At 39.5% G+C, this 18,854-nt stretch overlaps 2 protein-coding genes across 4 annotated transcripts in view; one reads left to right on the top strand and one right to left on the bottom strand.

The window, feature by feature from the left end:
* FAF1 (Fas associated factor 1) overlaps positions 1-859 on the bottom strand; it is a 558,082-nt gene extending 557,223 nt beyond the window's left edge. The window contains exon 1 of one of the 2 annotated variants that reach the window (XM_023189044.2): positions 720-859. The gene's annotated coding sequence lies outside the window, so the exon portion shown is untranslated. The remainder of the gene's footprint in view (positions 1-719) is intronic. The other variant, XM_023189048.2, reaches the window with a different exon arrangement.
* On the top strand, positions 263-6,959 carry CDKN2C (cyclin dependent kinase inhibitor 2C). Of its 2 annotated transcripts, XM_023189083.1 has the most exons (3): positions 263-2,223; positions 2,682-2,821; positions 6,209-6,956. In XM_023189083.1, exons 2-3 carry the CDS (start codon positions 2,693-2,695, stop codon positions 6,584-6,586), a joined length of 507 nt encoding a protein of 168 aa, XP_023044851.1. In that variant the 5' UTR covers positions 263-2,223; positions 2,682-2,692; the 3' UTR covers positions 6,587-6,956. The 2 variants fall into 2 exon arrangements, with proteins under 2 accessions (XP_023044851.1, XP_023044841.1); XM_023189073.1 differs by lacking the exon at positions 263-2,223 and having other exon boundaries at positions 2,273-2,821; positions 6,209-6,959.
* Positions 6,960-18,854: the final 11,895 nt, after the last annotated feature.

Genomic DNA, 18,854 nt, shown 5'->3' with positions numbered 1-18,854 from the left:
ATAATTAATCTCACAGCTAAAAGAAGAAGTTAAAAGTACTGGAAATTGGTGTCGGATGATTAAATAAAGGATTAGGAAGAGAGACCATTCCTTTACATATAGACACCCTCCCCAACCCCACACCCCCAAAACACCAAGCCACTTCTAAGTAGTAAGAGAACTTCGGCAACAAAGAAATGGCTTTGTTAGAAAACACTTCACACGACTTATTTTAAATTTTGCTTTAAATTTAATTGCTTTTCTCCTTTTTCTCTAATAACAGGACTATTTAGCAGTTTCTAGTCCTTGATTAATTAAGGCTTCAGAGTTCATTCTTATCTATGCCATGTCTTAAGTTTTCATAAAATTCAATCTATACAAGACTTGCTTTTTGTGAGCACTGTGCTTAGTGGCAGTCCGGATTTTTCCCTCCACCCTTGCGGCCACCCCTGCCCACCGCGGCCGTCGGGCGTGGATCTGGCAGGTGCGAGGCCGAGGCCCAGGGCTCAGCGAAGGCGGCCGAGTTTACAGAGCGCGCGCCCTAGAGGAGGCAGCAGCAGTCGCAAGCCTGGCCGCCCGAACTTTGCGAGCCTGGCGGGGGAGCACAGAGGCTGGCCGACCTGCCCCGCTAGCGCTGGAGAACGACTCCCTTTATGCCAGCTCCCTCTCCGCCTTCCCGCAGCCTGCGCTGCGGAGCCTCGAAGACCCTGCCGCCCTCCACAAAGTCTTAAATTACAAACCCCTGTCCTCGCGCTCGTAGGAATCGGGGCAGCTGGGGGTTCGCGTCACAGACTCAAGCCCGCCCGCCGGAGAAGGGCAGGCCGGGCTTAGCGGGGCCGAACCCCACTCCAGCTGGGGACAGGCCGCCAAGCCGGCGGGAGGGAGCCGGCGCGAGAGACTTGACGGGAGGAGGTGGCGAGCGGGAGGCGGGAATGAGGGCGGGCGGAGCCTGCTAGACAGCGAGCGCGAGCGCCAGCAGGGCGGAGGGCGGGGCGTGGGCGGTGCCCGGCCTTCCCGCTTCCGCGGCGCTGCAACTCCGCCGAGCCTCCTTAAAACTCTGCCGTTAAAATGGGGGCGGGTTTTTCAACTCAAAAAGCGCTCAATTTTTTTCTTTTCAAAAAAAGCTGATGAGGTCGGAAAAAAGGGAGAAGAAACCGGCACCCTCTCTGAGAGGCAACAGAAGCAGCAATTGTTTCAGCGAAAAAAGCAGCAAGGGAGGGAGTGAAGGAAAAAAGCAAAAAAGGGGGCGACACGCAAGTGCCCGTAGGGGTGAAAGGAGCAGGGACCGGCGATCTAGGGGGGAGATCAGCTACAAAAGAAACTGTCACTGGGAGCGGTGCGGCCAGGGAGGAAGCAGTGCTGCCAGGCTCGGCTCCAGGGAACAGCTGGCTGGCGGCTGCCCTGTCCGCAGCAAAGGGGCACAGGCCAGGGACCGCGAGAGGTGGCGAAGTGGCACCGGGCGCCGAAGCTGCTGAGCGCTCGCCGAGACGGCGGCGGGTCTGGCTGCGCCCTGGAACTGTGGCGACTCCCCCTACTCAGAACTTGGCCTGCGTTTCCCAGGACTCTCCCCATCTCCGGAGGCTCCCACAAAACCGGGAAAGGAAGGAAAGGACAGCGGCGGCAGCAGCTCAATGAGTACCTACAACAGAAAGCCTGAACGAGCTCGATCGTAGGCGGGAAGTTCCCGGGGGGCTGCCCAGTACAGCCACAATGCTGCCGCGAGCTGCCCCAGCAGTCCGGGCCGCGTAGACGCTTCCCGCATCGCTCTCCTCCTTCCTCAGGCTGCCGGGAGTCCCGGGACCTGGCGGGGCCGGCATGACGGGCTTCTCGGGGGCCCGCCGCACGCCCGGCAGCCTCCGGAGACGCGCGCCGAGCCCGGCTCCCACGGCCTCTGAGGCTCGGCGGGGCTGCGGCTGCCTGGCGGGCGGGCTCCGGAGCTTTCCTGAGCGGCATTAGCCCACGGCTTGGCCCAGACGCGACTAAAGGCTCTTCTGGAGAAGCCCAGAGTACTGGGCAGTCGTTACGACCTGTAACTTGAGGGCCACGGAACTGCTACTCCCTTTCGCCTTTGGAGATCATCTTTTAACCCCCCGGAGCACGTCAGCATCCAGCCACCGCGGCGCTCTCCCAGCAGCGGAGGACCCAGGACTGTCCCTTCGGCGAGACGGATGGAAACCGAGCCCCCTGGAGGACCTGCCCCTGCAGTTCTGCCTCACACGGCTCAAGTCACCACCGTGAACAAGGGTGGGTGAATGCCTTTTCTTCCCCCCGAATGTCTTTCCTTCCGCGGTATTTTCTGCCCCGATCTATAGTCCCTTGAGTGTCCACACACACTCCTCACAGAGATCTGTAGCGTAGGTACGTGACAGCTCTGCCTACATCTGACGTCCGGAGTCATTACCCAGGAATGTATGTGTGTCTGTGTGTGTCTCTGTGGAGTCGTCAGAATTCTTCATAGGGGTTAAGCTAAAAAAGCGAGGCGAGGAGCCCCTCTCCAATGGCTCAGTTTTGCTGAATAATCACGTGTGAATCGAGGGGCGGGCTTTTGGCAGGCAGATCTTACTAGTATTTACTACCAAGCTCTACTCCAGATTAACCATCCCAGTCCTTCTGTCAGTCTCCGATGCCATCATGCAGCCTGGTTAGGAGCAAAGGAAAGGGGAAAAAGAAAAACGACTAATTCATCTTTTCCTGATCGTCAGGACCCTAAAGAATGGCCGAGCCCTGGGGGAACGAGTTGGCGTCCGCAGCTGCCAGGGGGGACCTAGAGCAACTTACTAGTTTGTTGCAAAATAATGTAAACGTCAATGCACAAAATGGATTTGGAAGGACTGCGCTGCAGGTTGGTATTCAGAGAGGTGGGGAAAACAAGTCAATAATGTTGCCTACGTGACCCGGTTTTCTAGATTTACAGCTTTTAAGCTTTCAGGGACATAAAATTTCACTGTTTTTAAACCTAGTTGGTTGCCATATTTTATATCTTTAAGTGGATGCAACTTCTCAAAATGACGTACTTTGAACAAACTCCTCAAATCCAATAACATCCTTGATATCAAGTGGGGTCCAGATTTGGTCTTAGTTTTTGGAATCTTTTTGTGACGGTGGGGATTTTAGAGTAGTCATTGTAGGGCCGAGGTTTGTTTGTTTTGTTTTGTTTTTAAAGACAGCTCTGTAAACACATTATTATGATTATTATTTGAAATACACTGCTATTAGTGGTTTCACGTACTTTGCCCCCAATAATAGACTTTAACGTTAATTTTCTTGACTACTGGTGAGGGTGTTTTTCCTTCAAATGCTTCAAGTTTTGACAAACGACTTTTCCTCGTTTGGAATGGGTGGCCTGGGCACCGGGACAGGATGTACATTTCACAGTTAATGTAATACCATCCACTCATTCAGGAGTCGGGAGGAATAAAAAGTTGAATTTTCTAATCAGAGCTCAGCTGCAGTGTCTTTGTCTCTACGATTATGCCGTGGTGTGCTCTAATTTTCAGTAATTAGATTTACAGGCAACAATTGACACATGTCCAGCTGCCAAGTATTGTACCTGATAATTTTTTTCTTCTTCTGAATGTTATCATGTAACTTAGGTGAAAGGCTTAGAAACAGAAAAATGACAAAATAGTTTAAAATAGTTAATTTATCAGAGTTCTGATGATGTTCTTATGAGCTATTCTTATTTAGAAATGCAACACTTGAAGCTGTTTTTGAAAACCCAGTGGGGAGAGGGTTTTTAGAGGGCTTTGTTTCGGTTACAAGAATTAAAAATTTAAGTGCCAGGAGATATACTAGTAACAAACAAAGTCCATGCAGTCTGTACGTTTTCAATCAGAATACACTGGCCTTGCAAAAATTTCAGTATTAAGGAAGTTTATGCACAGATACTAAATTATTTATCTTGTTATTTCTGCTACATTAAGTAATGATTTTTTTTCTTTTTCTACCTAGTAGTTTTGAACAGGTTTAGTGATGATAGCAAAGTAACAAATTTAATATATTGAAAAGCTTCTTTTAGAAAACTCAAAAGATTATATAAACTTCACAAGGCATGAGCTATTTAACCCATGTTCATAATAAGATTTCACAGGATTTTTGACGAACAGGAAGACTGGGAAATTAATAATATTCTTTTAAAAAGTTTTGACAAACATTTTTAATACAACTTTGCAATCTTGTTTATATTAAACATACTTATCAAGATACTAACACCCACTTATTGTGGCTTAGTCCTTGTACATATAACGAAACACACACACAGAAACTGGAGTTTCAAGGCTTGTTTTCATTATGTATAATCCTGACTCTGAAGTTGTGTCATAAGTCAAGAAATAACTTTCTTCAAAACCATTTCCAATATTACTATTATTTTCTGTGAAAAAAGGTGAATTTTATTCTACAATTATGTTTATTTAACTCAATTTCAAAAGCCTTTTCCACCTTCCTATATTTTTCTATCAGGTTAATATCAAAGGCCTTAATCGTATGTTTGCTTTACAAAGATCCAAGATATCTGTCTCTTATTTTTCTCATTGCAGGTCCTTAAATATGACTAAATCTTTAGAGACAATTGTGGTGGTATCAATTTTTAATAACCAAAAAGTATGTTTCATTGAAGTTCTTGAAATATAAATTATGTATCACTGTTTACCACTGCTCCAAAGGAAGAGCTAAAAGTCAACAGAGTTTTATCAACAGGGGAGCTTAATATCTTGTCCATCTATACAGTTTGCATTTACAAAATATTACTCATTCTAAATATATTTTATTATGTTATTTAATGTGTGATTAGATTTTTTAAACATTTAAAAAAGATAGATCGACTTTGTATTTTCCATTAGCATTTAATTTCATAAACATTGAGTGTCTATTATATAAGATATTTATTATAATTTAGATTATTATAATATACCTAAATATAAATAAACCAGTGTAAATGCTGAAAATATGTGGCATGTTAATGAAAGTAATATTTTTTCACAACTAAATTATATGTATTTTATGTTTGCATGATGTTCTACAAGATATTTTATAACAGACCACTGATAAAGTGAAACATATTCAAACAATAGTAAATATTCTTCGTTATGTGAATTATTTGTATGTTGATAGCAAGTGGTAATACCACATTCTGACTTTTAAAATGTTGGCAGTTTACAAATAGCTATTCTTTAAATGCTTGATAGTAACTGAAAAAGGAACTAACACAGGATCACCAGTTGATTATTAAATGAGCTCAAACCAAAAGACAAGGCTGTCCGTGTCCCAAAACACCCATTAAATATCTTATTTTTTCTTCTTTTGCTCACTTGAAAATCAGGAGGCTTGTCAGAACTTTGAGAAACAGTATATAATGTAATAGGGTGACTATTTCATTATTTTCAAGAACAGTTGTCATACAACAATTTCCTACTGTGATACAAGGCGTATCAGGAACTTAGTTTTATATAAATTGATATCATAAACAATTTAGAACACTGTGGCTTATTTAACACCTTAATCATCAGTAATGTTTTGTAATTTAAAATGAAGGATTCTAGGCATTGAATACACCTAGTAGCCAATACTAAATAACTTGCAAATAAAAAACATTTTTAAAGAAATGCTTGGAAATTTGGAACTATATCTGTTTGGAGGGAACTTGTAAAAATTGATCATTTAAGAAAATATCAGGCCTGGATTTTTAAGACATCATTTTTACACTCGCTGATGGAGTTGGTTTAAAGAAACTCAACATCCTTATTTGTTTGCAGTAGCTATTTAGAAAATAAAGTTTAACCACATATGATTTTCTAGAATTAATACCACAGGCACATTTTATGAGCTTAAACAATCAAACAGAAGGAGACTCTTATTTAAATCCCAAATTCCATTTCTTTTATTTTAATAAATTCGTGAAATTACACAACTCTTCATGGAACATAGAGAACTGAGTTGTTAGCAAATGCTATACATGTTGCACAAATTCTATCTTATTGATCAATTTATCCTACTTTTGGACCCATTTAAGACGTTCCATCATATAAGCTCGATTTTTAGAAGCTCAACTTCTACTTTCACCTACTGGCACTTTTCTGCATTTGACCCCTTCAAGCCCCATGCTATGGGTCTTCCGCAAGTACTCCATCAAAAATAAATAGTTAAATAAATAGATGTACAGGCAGATATTTTAAAATATTTCTGTAGCATGAGCACTTGAAGGATTCTACCATTTCTACTTCTTTTCCAGGTTATGAAACTTGGAAATCCCGAGATTGCCAGGAGACTACTACTTAGAGGTGCTAATCCCGATTTGAAAGACCGAACTGGTTTCGCTGTCATTCATGATGCGGCCAGAGCAGGTTTCCTGGACACTTTACAGACTTTGCTGGAGTTTCAAGCTGATGTTAACATCGAGGATAATGAAGGGAACCTGCCCTTGCACTTGGCTGCCAAAGAAGGCCACCTCCGGGTGGTGGAGTTCCTGGTGAAGCACACCGCCAGCAATGTGGGGCATCGGAACCATAAGGGGGACACCGCCTGTGATTTGGCCAGGCTCTATGGGAGGAACGAGGTTGTTAGCCTGATGCAGGCAAACGGGGCTGGGGGAGCCACAAATCTTCAATAAATGTGGGGAGGGCTCCCCCACGTTGCCTCTACTTTATCAATTAACTGGGTAGCTCGCCTGACTTTTAATTAAGTCATTTGTTAAAATACAGTTCTGTCATATTTTAAGCAGCTAAATTTTCTGAAACAGCATAAGTGAAAATCTTATAACAGGTTTATGAATATATTTAAGCAACATCTTTTTCACCTGCAAAATCTGTTCTAACATGTAATTGCAAATAGCTTTGACTTTCTTCTGAATATTTTATCTTTCCTTGGCTTTTCCCTTGCTTCCCCTTTTACCAATCTCAACACCCAACTTGAAGACTTTGTTTTTAAAATGGTTTGTCCTGATGCTTTTTTTGCCTAATTAAAACACTTTCAAAACAGGACAACATTTTTCTGTGATTTTCCCACCTCTAGAACCCGTACACAACTTGTCACTTGTTAAGGAGAACTGTACTAAAAGTTATTGATGTCTTAAGTCTTTACAGTAGAAAAGGCAGATCAACTGGAAAATTAGACATACTCTCTTGATGATTCAGTTATTGTTTTCATCCTTTACCCATGTCCTCTCCACCTTGGTGCCTAGTATTTCTGCTTTAAAACAAAATAAGGACAACTTTTTTTTTTTTAAGATTAAGCCTGAAATTTTAGTGTGAATTTCCCTTAATGTCCAATCTTCCCTTTTTCTCGACATCAAGTCAAGTAGTTGAAGGACAGAGTTCAGAAGTAGCAATCTGAAAACATATTTTAGTTCTAAAGTTTTAAAAGAAAATGCCACCTTAAAAGTGCTTACCACTAATGGGTTTTTAATCACAAAATGAGGCAAATGGTTAAATAATACATTTCCCAAAATTATATCATAAATACACTAAGTGTAATGTAGACTTTTTCTCCCTGAGTGTAAGAAATGTAAAATTACAAAATGTTTAAGTATTAAAGTGCAAATATCAAATTTTAGGGAATGAAAAACAGCGAGACATGTATAAATTATATATAAAGGTCATAACTATGTTAGGATCTGCAGAAAAATAAATGTAGAAACTTTAAAAATAATAAATGAGCCACTCCCACAAATGGTACTTAATTGCCACAAAACTTTTTAGTAAAAGAGTATACAATATTTTTAGGCGTACATTTACCTAAAAAATTTTTTTAAGGAAGTAGAAATATTAAACTTCCAAGACAATTTTCCAGCATCTACTACTCGGTCATTTTAATTTACACTTTTCAACAACGTATTTCAATAGTTATCATTTACAAATTCATACATACGTTGTTCATCATCTCCCACATGATCAAAGATGTTTTATGTGAAAGTTCCCTCCTACCTCATAAGCTCTCTGCCCTCACTCCAAAAAGAACAAAATGCCTCAAGGTTTATTGAAGGACATGGTTCTGATGCCTGACCTAACAAGGATTGGAATGGCTGGGTGGCAGGCAAGTGGTTTTCAATAATTTATCTTCCATGATAGTATAAAAGAATATAGAAAGAAAAGATTAATCCTTTTAATTTTGCAGTAAAATTTACATGCCCTAAGTGCAAAAAGACCTCATCATCTGACACCTTTAACCACAAATTACTACATAAATTTATTTTTGATGGCAACAAACTTAAAACATTTATGAAAAAATAGAGATTGAGGTGGTTTTGAAGTAAAAGTGTCACATTTTGGATTTTAAAATTGAGTCAATATGCAAAATATACTACTTTAATAAGACGAATATTTTTGAACAAAACACTAACTGAAAGTAATTTTTTAAAAAAAAACCCTCTTACAAGTTACAACTGTAAAGATGGACGGTCATGATTTTAAAATCCAGTTTAATGGACTTCACAGCATCCAACATGTGTCGGCATTTACTTTATTTAATTACAATAAAATTTATCTTTAGAGATTTCAAATATAAAAGCATAGGACGTTCATAAAGCAAAAGAGTACTTCTGCAGTTGCTTTGTTCTCGGCTGGTCGGAGCACGGTAGAGGGAGAGGACGCTCTATCTTTTCATCAGTCTAAAATTTGTTAGGCATTAAAACATCGCCATATTACTCTGGCTCTGTGCAGGAAGTAGCTTAGTAGCTTTGCTAATCTAAGTATTTTAGAAATGAGTTATGTGGTCCCCTCTAGGAAATATGAAAAGCCATTATTCAATCTCAAAAACCTCAACAATATTCTGTAAGCCTCTTGAACATGCCGAAATGTATAGGATGGATGAAACGGTGCTGCTCGGGTCCTGTTTTCAGCGACCTGAGGTTAGGAGGGAGGGGTCTGAACTTATTCAGATGCAGAGAGTGGGGATGCAAGTGCTAACTAATGTAGTGTCCAGAGCTCCAGGGGACGACGCTGTTGTTATGGATGGAGGATACAAAGTAGAGGATGCGCTCTCAAATTCAGTTCTTCACCGCTGCGTCCGCATCCACATCGGGAAATTTGGGCTCAGCCTTTGCCCAGTAAGCTGAAGCCAGGCTTACATCTGGGGTGGAGGGCACTAACATGACCTCGGCTCAAGTTCTGGTCCCCGAACTGCTAACCAAAGTGTCTTTTATCACACTTTGGTAGTTAATTAAGTTTTCTGATAAACATTATGTATCTTGCAACAGTGTGATGAGTTCATGTACACACACACCACAATGGGTGACTGATCAATAATAAGTAGATTAAGTATTCTGTCCCGAGAAAGCAATATGATATATTTCCCTTATCGTATTGATCAAAAGAACGTTGTGGATGGAGTCAGTGGCTCAGGACTGGTTTCGAAATCTCAGTTCCCAAAAAGGTGCTTTCGGCTTTTGCCGGGGGTAGAAGTAAATAGTCGATAGGCGCCGGGCATCCACAGTGCTGGAGCAAGAAAAGGTCGTGCTCACAGCCTTCCTGGATGCCCTAAGCAACCTTCATCAAAAGGCTACGGGGGAAAGTCCCTGTCTCGGTCTCTGGAGACTGTTCTGCTTTTATATGGCAGTCCCATGAAAACAGATCCACGCAGGAACCTAGTGAGAGGCAGGAAACAAACTTCCCACCTGAGACCCCGGGTAAAGGTCTGCCCATAGCCAACCAAGCCCTCCACAGAGGGGCTGCGAAGACATCTTTTCTGTCCCTCTGTCACTCCTCCAGACTCCAGCTCCAACTCCCTGGGCCCTAGTGAGGAAGCTGGAGCCCAGAGCTCCCTTAGGGCGCGCAGAAAAGCCCGGGGTGGGGGTGGGGGAGCTTCAAAACCGTTAGCTCGCGTTTTTTCCCCCTCCCTCGCTAAGGTTTCTTTTCTTTTCTCTTCCTGTCCAAATATTTCAAATTTCCGCGCCTTAAATAACAGTCTCCTTTTATTTAGTTAGTTTCCTCGGCAGGTTTGGCCGCCCGCTTGTCTCTGCCCCCCTACGGGCCCGGGGCGCCTCGGGCGCCTCGCTGCTGCCTGCAGCCCCCGCGCGCTGCCCCCAGCCCAGCTTGCGCTGTACAGAGTGCGCCCGCCAGAGCCATAGCCCCCTCCTGCCGCGACCTCGCCTGACCCGGCTGTCCGGGCACCCGAAGCCAGCTAAGGCCGCCCCCAGCCCAGATGCCGGCCTGCCTCTCAGCTTGACTTCCCTCCCCGGACTTTGGAGCGTCTTCTGCGTTAGGATTTGGATCCCGGTGGCCCTGGAGCGGCAGAAGGGCCGCGGCGATAGGAAAGCAGCGAAGGAGGCCAGTGGCCGGACTCTGCCCCAGCCCCCACCCGCGGGTAACCTTGGAGGCGCCCTCGGAGTGAGTGTGTGCGCTGCCGCGCGGCCGGCCGGGGCAAGCAGGAGCACCGCGCCGCGGGCAGGAGGCGGGAGCGGGGGGCGGGGGGGGTGGAGCGGGCGCCAGCGCCTCCCGGCCGCCGGCGCAGCGCCCCGGGGGCTGCGTGTTCCCCGGGCGGCCAGGCGACCCCAGTCCTGGCCCTAAGGCAGCGGTCCCCGAGGAGGCGGCAGCCATCCCACTGGATGGTTCTAGCGACCTGTGCCTGAGGACCGGGGCGGGAGGGCGGCCAGGGAGCAAGGGCCAGCGGGCCGGTGAGTGCCTAGCTCTACGCGGAGGTGAGCTGGCGGCGGGACGCGGCGGGGAGGCTGAGCAAACGGCGCCCGACGCCAATGCCAGCACTCCCTTCCCCTCCCCCATGACAGCTGAGGACAGCCGGGCTCTGAGCCTCGCGTCCAGTTTCGAGAAGGCAAATGCCTCTCTGGCTTCTTAGCCCCTCAGACTATTCGGGAAGTTGCCCTGTGGTTTTGTCTCTCCCCCCAACCCCATAAATTACTAGACACCCAGGACTGAAAATGCACGTTCAATTCCGAAAGACCCTCCTCCCGAAACACCGTGAACTGCAGGGCTCGGGTGCGCAAAACACCTAGAAAAGGGTCTTTTTTCAACCCAGAATAGTTTTGAAAATCGAATACTGTATGGATCATCAGCGACGCCTCAAAACAATTTTTTAAAAAATCCCCAGATCTGGACACAAACTTGCTAAATTAAGGTTTCAGTGAAATGTTTTGTCATTTGCTCTAGAAACATTGTGCGAGCTTCAGGTGTTAGGATGTGGGTTTGGAATTTTCTGTGGTGTGTTTAATCCTCAAAGACATTAAATAACAGCATGGTTACACTCCCGGCAAGCGAGCAAAGGTTATCCTTGCCACCACAGCACCTGCAGAAGCACAGTGGAACTCACATATTTTGCTTCCTGAGTTCTAAAATGGCTTCTGAACCGTCCAGAGGTACCAGCACATAGGAGCAGGGGGACCGGAGACCGGGGGAGAGATTGTATATTTAAAAAAACTACACAGATACTATTACACTTCAAGTGTTCCACCTCACCTTTCTCCCCCAGCCCTCATCCTCATCGGACAAGGAAGAATTTTAGTGTAGGCCTGTTCAATAATTCTAAATACAGCCTTTTTCTCTTCTCTCATGTCTCCCCCCACCACCAAATAAAAACAAAAACAAAAAACAACCAGCCAAAAACATCAGCACTTTGGGGGAGGAAGTAAAAAACCACCAATCCTTATCCAACTACACGTCATTTCTTTTGAGCACTAAGAAGAAATGCTACTTGCAACCAATACTATGAAAGAAATAATTTATCAGGACTTCATACGCATTTAATTTGGTATAATTAAAGTGATATTGTCTTTTAACATGGAAATAATGGGACAGTTTCTGAAACTGATGCATGAAAAACTCAAAAATCTTCCTGGACATCTTTGGAGACAGAAGTAACTACTCTTAGTTACTTAGAAAAAGCTGATACTTTATCTTGACCATATAAAGCAGTATCATGCGAATTTTATTTTCATTATATGTCTTAGATTTTCAGATTAGTTGTATGAATAGTGAAAGATCACATAAAAAGGAAACTGCCAACATTTTTTAATGTTGAATTTTTAATTTAGAAATGCAACTAAATTATTTATCACAACTCTATTAAAATACAGTCCACTCCCTGTTCCTTCTCAGTGGACAGTCTGCACAACTGGCTGGTAAAGAAGTTTGTCCTGAGTTTAAAATTTATGCTTTGGAAACATTATTTTCTAAAATAAAAAAACACTTACTGATTTTTAGGAATAATTATTCTATAATTTGGCTATTCCGTGCACAACTAATATAACAGTATATCCTGTCTTACATTTTGGAACTTTTTTGGGAATTCTTGTTCCATGGTTTTCTCCTTCCAATAATTTTATTAAAAAGTAACTGTCTTCAGTGATATATCAGCATTCTGATACCGATTCTGCTAATTCAGGAACTTCACACCAAACCTATACAAGCCATTTAAAAATGAACATGTATTCTTATTTTTGTCAAACTTTGGAACAGCTGTGAATGAATACTAACATTTGAAAGGCCTAGAATAATTAATTTGCAAATCAGCAATAATGTTATAGTGTGGTGATGATTCAAGATGAAATAAAAGCTCATATATTAGAAGAATAAATAGGATGAAATTGTTAAATAATCAGTACTTGATGATTAACAGGATAATAGTCCTTGTTTCAGTATTCACATAGACAATACTGTATACTGTGGTATGCTTTTTAACTATGAAAGATAACATTTAATAATCATCATGAGATATAAAAGTAATTGATCACTCCAGAGTCTCTTTTTCAAAACATAATTAAAAACAATGGTTTAGAAAATATTTCACTCTACTATCACCTATAGTTTTGGCTGTCCTCTCCACTTTTTAAAAAAATGTCTCTGTATATTTTTTTGTCTCCACATTTTAGGTGATGAACAAAAATAGCATGTAGACAGACGTTTCCAATACTTCTTTATTCCTGATTCTTCAGCCATAGATTTGCCTGTTCACAAACATTACTTCAACTTTTAAAGTCATATTTAATGATGCTAAAAAGTAGTTATTATCCCCATTAATTCAAATTTATCGTAGGCCTATGAGTGAAAAAGCATTCAGCCTATATTGTATTTAAAATAAAGTTAAGTGAAAAAAAGTATACATTAGGTTACATCAATTGTGTATTTATGTTTAGCATATAAATTAGTTGAAATGTTTTATAATATTTAACATTTCAACACATGCTAACATTTTCAGCATAGAATTAAGATCTGGAAAATCTTAATTTGTGATCTTCAGAAAACAACATTTTAATTTGTCATATTGATAAGACTAATCATTTTAAGAAAATGTTAAATTGTTAATACAGAAAAATATGAGGAAAAGACTATGATATGAAATCCAAAGCAATTTTTTAAAAATAAATTACTCCTACTGGTAAATTACATATTTGAATTATATTGTTATTTTACAGTTACGTTTTGCACTTTGTATGTGGACTAAAGCTTGCTATGTTTATCCATAAGTATATAGTTGATACTAACCAGTTAATCAAAATAATGTTGTTGGTCCTGTCCTATATGAGTATCCTTATGTATATGTGGGTGTGCTAAGATATTTCTTACTAAAGTTCAGTACTGTGTGGAACAAATACTATCAATTCACTTCACATTACTATTTTAAGATGGCAAATTATTATCTACTAAAGAAATATAAGCTGATAATTTTTTAGATACAGGTTAAATCATTTTAATTAATGATCCTGGGAAAGATATAAATTAAAATCTTAGCACTGAAAACACCAATGCAGGTCCTCATTCTACCTAAGTTAGTGTTTCAAAAGCTTGTCATGAGGCAAATATATTAAAAAGCCACTTATCTGCAATTTAGAAATTTCAGACATTAGAAAAGAAAGTATGATAGTGACAAGAGGAATAATGAATATTTTAAATGTTTTAGATAGCAATGCCTGTAGGTTAATTTAATATTAATTACATGGTGGACAATTTGCTAAAGAATCCAAAAGCAAGGACAAAAAAAGACCAGTAAAAGACATTTGGCCAAGAATCCAAAAGCAGGGCAAACAAGACCAAAAAAATTTCCTTCATTATATCACAATGGTAAATAAAAACAAATTAACTTCCTTGGTATGGAACATTTTCCAGTTTTGTGGGAAGTTTTTTTTATCATTTTCATTTGGATAATGCTTTTGAAACACATAGTAGAAAAACACACTACTTATATCATGTATAAATTGCATACATAATTTACATGTTTTACTAACATACAGCAAACACATATTCCATCTAAAAATAGCAAACACAACATCATTCTGAAAGGGTGAGTGGATACAGTGGGACATCTGGACTAGACTGAGGGACTATTCAATGTGAAGCCGGAGTAGGGCCACATAGGAGGGAGCACTGAACTGACTGAAGGCTAGTTAATTTACTCAAGACTAATCAAAATGACTCTGAGCTAGTATAAATCGCCTGCAGTTGTTTAAATATACCATGCACCTAATGGAAAAGCAAATAACGGTATAAAGACAGTTAACAGAAAGAATATATGTATGTCTTTTTAGTCCAGAGGGACATCACAGATGTCATAGAGAAAATATTAATTTGGCAATATAATAGATAATTGTACATAACAACATCAGCTGAAGATCAATGATTGCTTTCATTTTCTTTTAAAAAGGCTTATTTGTCATATTTTAAAAGTTCAAAATGCACAGTTCTTCAAATATATGACTACTGTCTATAAACAATAAATATTAACTTATTAATATTCTAATTTTTAAAATTTCTTCAAGAAGTACTACAGAATACTTGTTGGTTCATCAAACCTTATTGTAAGATCTTGCACCATGCCCTAGGATCAGCAAGTAGAGGTTTTGGCTTACCAACATAAAAGAATTTTAAAGATTAGTGTCTTCTAAGGAAAATATTCTGATTTGAATTACCAGGATGGAGATCTGGGAATTTTTAGTAGCACTTTTTTGTTTTCCACAAACAAAGATATTATCTTTAAAATCAATATACAATTAATTTATCATTTCTACAGTAAAGTCATGTTTTATATCATTGTTTTGACTCTAAATGCATAGGATTTGAACAATAGAACAGTCTATGGCCATTGTGAGGTTTCTCTACTCAGCAACAGAACATGCTGAAGAGAAAGCAGATTGAAATATCCGACATAAAATTCAAGCTATGGAACAACAATGATACTAAATTACCTGACAGAAAAATCACCTCACACAAAAATCATGTACTAATTTGGGGAAAAGGAGTGGTGAAAAAAGCATTTAAATATCTTTCCATTAAATTAAAAGATTACTGTCTCCTATCCAGTATTGTCGGAGGAAATAAAATCCTAGATATTTAGGGAAAGAATCTGAACATACTAAAAACAAGTGGTCTCCATTCACAAGTGTGATGGTAATTGATCTGAGAGGATGATCTGAAGATGTTTTAACGTAGTTGTGAATATGTTAGCATAGAAGAATGCTAAAAAAATTGAATTATATTGAATTTTATCATAATTTGAAGGCTATTAAATCATATTTATACAAAAAAATACTTTGATAAGTGTCTTTTCTTGGTACTTCTCAATTTATTCACTTATTCAGTGTATATTTCAGTGAAAGAAAAGAAACACATAAGCAAGCAAGTTAATAAATCAATATTTATTTTGCATCCGTATGATCTAGTTTAATATTTAAGACTCCTTCATGGATTGGGCTTTATTATCCCATCTTACAAATCAGGAACTCAGATTTGATGATGCTAAGTCACTTGTCCACAGTCACAGGCTAGTAATTTATAGCACAAGGATACAAACTGGTGTCTTTTTCTATTGCACTATGGCCAGATGGAAAGATCTTTCAGGAAAATTACCACAAATCCATCAACTCAACAATCACATATTAAGGACCCATCATTATGGTCACTTAATAGGTTTACAGTCTTGGGACTAATTATATCTGAGGCTTTCCACATCTGTGAAATGGGGGTAGTAATACCTAATTTGCCATGTTATTGTAAATAATAAATGAAATGTGTGCAAAGTTCCTGGTACTCAGTAAGCCTTTAATAAATTGCAGCTATTACAGGAATACACAGTAATAGAAAATCCATGCTTGACCTCAAGGAACTTAAAAAACAATTTGGGTAAATAAAGTTTACATATGGCATACTAAAGCAACTGGAAAGTAAGCAGGGTGTAAGCAAGTGCATAGTAGTGTCTGGTACAGATTGCACCCAAAAGCAGACTTATTATGGAAAATCTTGTAGAAGGCTAATGATACGGATTTGAATGTCCTACAGTGGAAACCTTTCCTTACTGAGAAGAAAAAGGAAAAGCTACCTCAAAATGTTTGTTTTTCTAGCATGTAACCTCTGAAGGTGTTTATGTCTAACAAATATATCAGGTGAACAATGGAAAGTGACTTCATAGACAGAAAACATAAAAATCATACATAAGCAGGTATTTTGGAAGATACCTCTTTCATTATTTTGAAATAAGTAAATATGATGATACTCTGATACAAATAAGAATAGAAAAACAGCAAGGAGTTTCATAATCATTACAAAATGGGATCCATAATAAGTAGTATAGAATAGTGAATGGCTTCAGGGCAAAATAAACTTATTTCTAACTCTGGTACTTATGTATCACACCTTGGAAGAGGCATTTCATCTTTCTGAACTTTACTTTCTGTATTTGAAAAATGGGTATAATAATATTTACAGAGTTGTAATATTTACAAATAATATGTATTAATAAAATCACTTCAAACTCTAATATAGGAAACTTGAAAGGTCATAAACCTACAGGTTTCCTGAGACCTAGATTTATATTAATCAGAAAACAAGAAAACCCATCCTAGGTGACTATAGCCCTGAGTAACACAGACATTTGTGAATTAATGAAAACTTCAAATTAAGACTTAAAGTTATCACTCCAAGCAACTTTACATACCTATGCATCTGCTCAGTATACAAGTACATTCAGTTTAATAACCAATAGGTAATTTAGGAAATATCTATTATATGTGAGATATTGTTCTATATGCTTGTATTCAATGGTAAGTAAGACACCATCTCAACTCTCAAGAAACTAGCAATTTTGTGAGACAAAAATGCCATGTACAGAATACAATAGAATATTAGGCATAACTGAGATGTAAAATAAATAATAAATTTCACTTGGAAAGTAATAATGAGTACCTGAGAGAAACCAAACCCCATTTTCAGAAAGTTATTATTGAAGAATCGAGTAGACTTCCATTTCCAACAAAATGAAAATTAAATATCCTAAAAAATCTTCCCAGCACAAAACAAATTGCTGCATAAAATATTTTTAAAAACATATTTTGGAATGCAGAGTTGCATTAGTAAAAAAGTAAGAAAAATCTACAGAGACCAAAAATGAAAGCCAAGTCCTGATGCCAGTTGCTCTGGGGGCAGCTACTGACCCCTGATATATTAGTTTCGTGGGGCTGCCATAAAAATGTACCACAAACTCAGTGCCTTAAACAACTGAAATTTATTGTCTCACAGTTCTGGTGCCTGAAAGTCTGAAATCAAGGTGTTTATAGAATTGGTTCTTTCTGAGGGCAGTGAGGGGAATTGTTTCATTCCTTTCTCCTGGATTCTGATAGCCTCAGGCATTCCAGGCTTGTAGATGGCTTTCCTTCAGTGTCTTCACTTTTCATAAAGACATCAGTCATATTGAATTAGGGCCCACCCTAATGACTTCATCTTAACTGGATCATCTGCAAAGATCCTATTTCCAAATAAGGTCACAATCACAGGTACTGGAGGTTAGGACTTCAGCATCTTCTGGAGTGACACAGTTCAACTCCTAACACCTGGTAAACTACAAATTTCATTTTAAAGGGACTCAGAGAGGGATAAAAGCCAAAGCTTAGGGCAACTGCAAAGTGAGAAGACTGATAGAAGGCCCCTTTATAAAGCTAGTATCCCAAAGGACAGTACACCTAGGGAAAAGTTAAATTAAGTGTTTATTCAAAAATTTTGCTCATCTTTATGTTTCTGTTTCATTATCTTACTATTGAGTTTTGAGAGTCCTTTGTACATCCTGCATATAAGTCTTTCATCAGTGATGTGTTTTGTAGATATTGTCTCACAGTCTGTGGCTTGTCTTGTCATTTTTCTTGTGTCTTTTTTTTTTTTTTTTTTTTCCCAAGACAGGGTCCCACTGTGTCACCCAGCTGGGCTCAACTCCTGGGCTCAAGTAACCCTCCCACCTCAGCCTCCCAAGTAGCAGGAATTACAGATCCGTACTACCATGCCCAGCTTGTGTCTTTTGAAAAGAAGTTTATAATTTAATGACGTTAGGAAGAGCTGTATAAACTGATATGGAGTCATGAATGAATGAACAAAATATTATATCTATACAAAGAAATATTTTTAGTCGTAAGTACTGATAAATGCTACAACATGGATGAACCTTTAAAACATTATGCAAAGTGCAAAAAGCCAAGAAAAAGACCACATTTTGTATAATTCAATTTATATGAAATTTCCAGAATAGGCACATTTATACAGACAGGAGTAGATTAATGGTTGTCAGGGGCTGTGAGAGGGGAATGACTGCTGATGGGTACAAAGTTCCTTTCAGGGTGATGAAAATGTTAGTGGACTGGATTGTGGTGATTGCTGAACAACTTTATGAATATACTAAAAACCACTAAATTTTAAACTTTATTAAAAGGATGAATTTTATGAGATGTAATTATGTATCAGTTTTTTTAAAAGAAGAAAGAAACAGAAACTTTTTTTAAAGATGTACATCTACTGCCCTTTACTTAATACGAAGATAATGATGACTACAAATATAACTTGTTCTTTAGATTTTTAATTTATGTAGCTTCTTGGAGTACTGAGAAGAGTTTGTTTCCTTATTTCTTTCCCACTATAGACAATGAAGAAAAGCATTTATTTTGCTCTCTTCACTATCTA

Source organism: Piliocolobus tephrosceles, chromosome 1, assembly GCF_002776525.5.
Source record: "Piliocolobus tephrosceles isolate RC106 chromosome 1, ASM277652v3, whole genome shotgun sequence".
NCBI classification, from domain to species: domain Eukaryota; kingdom Metazoa; phylum Chordata; class Mammalia; order Primates; family Cercopithecidae; genus Piliocolobus; species Piliocolobus tephrosceles.
This window is presented reverse-complemented; position numbering and strand designations above follow the sequence as displayed.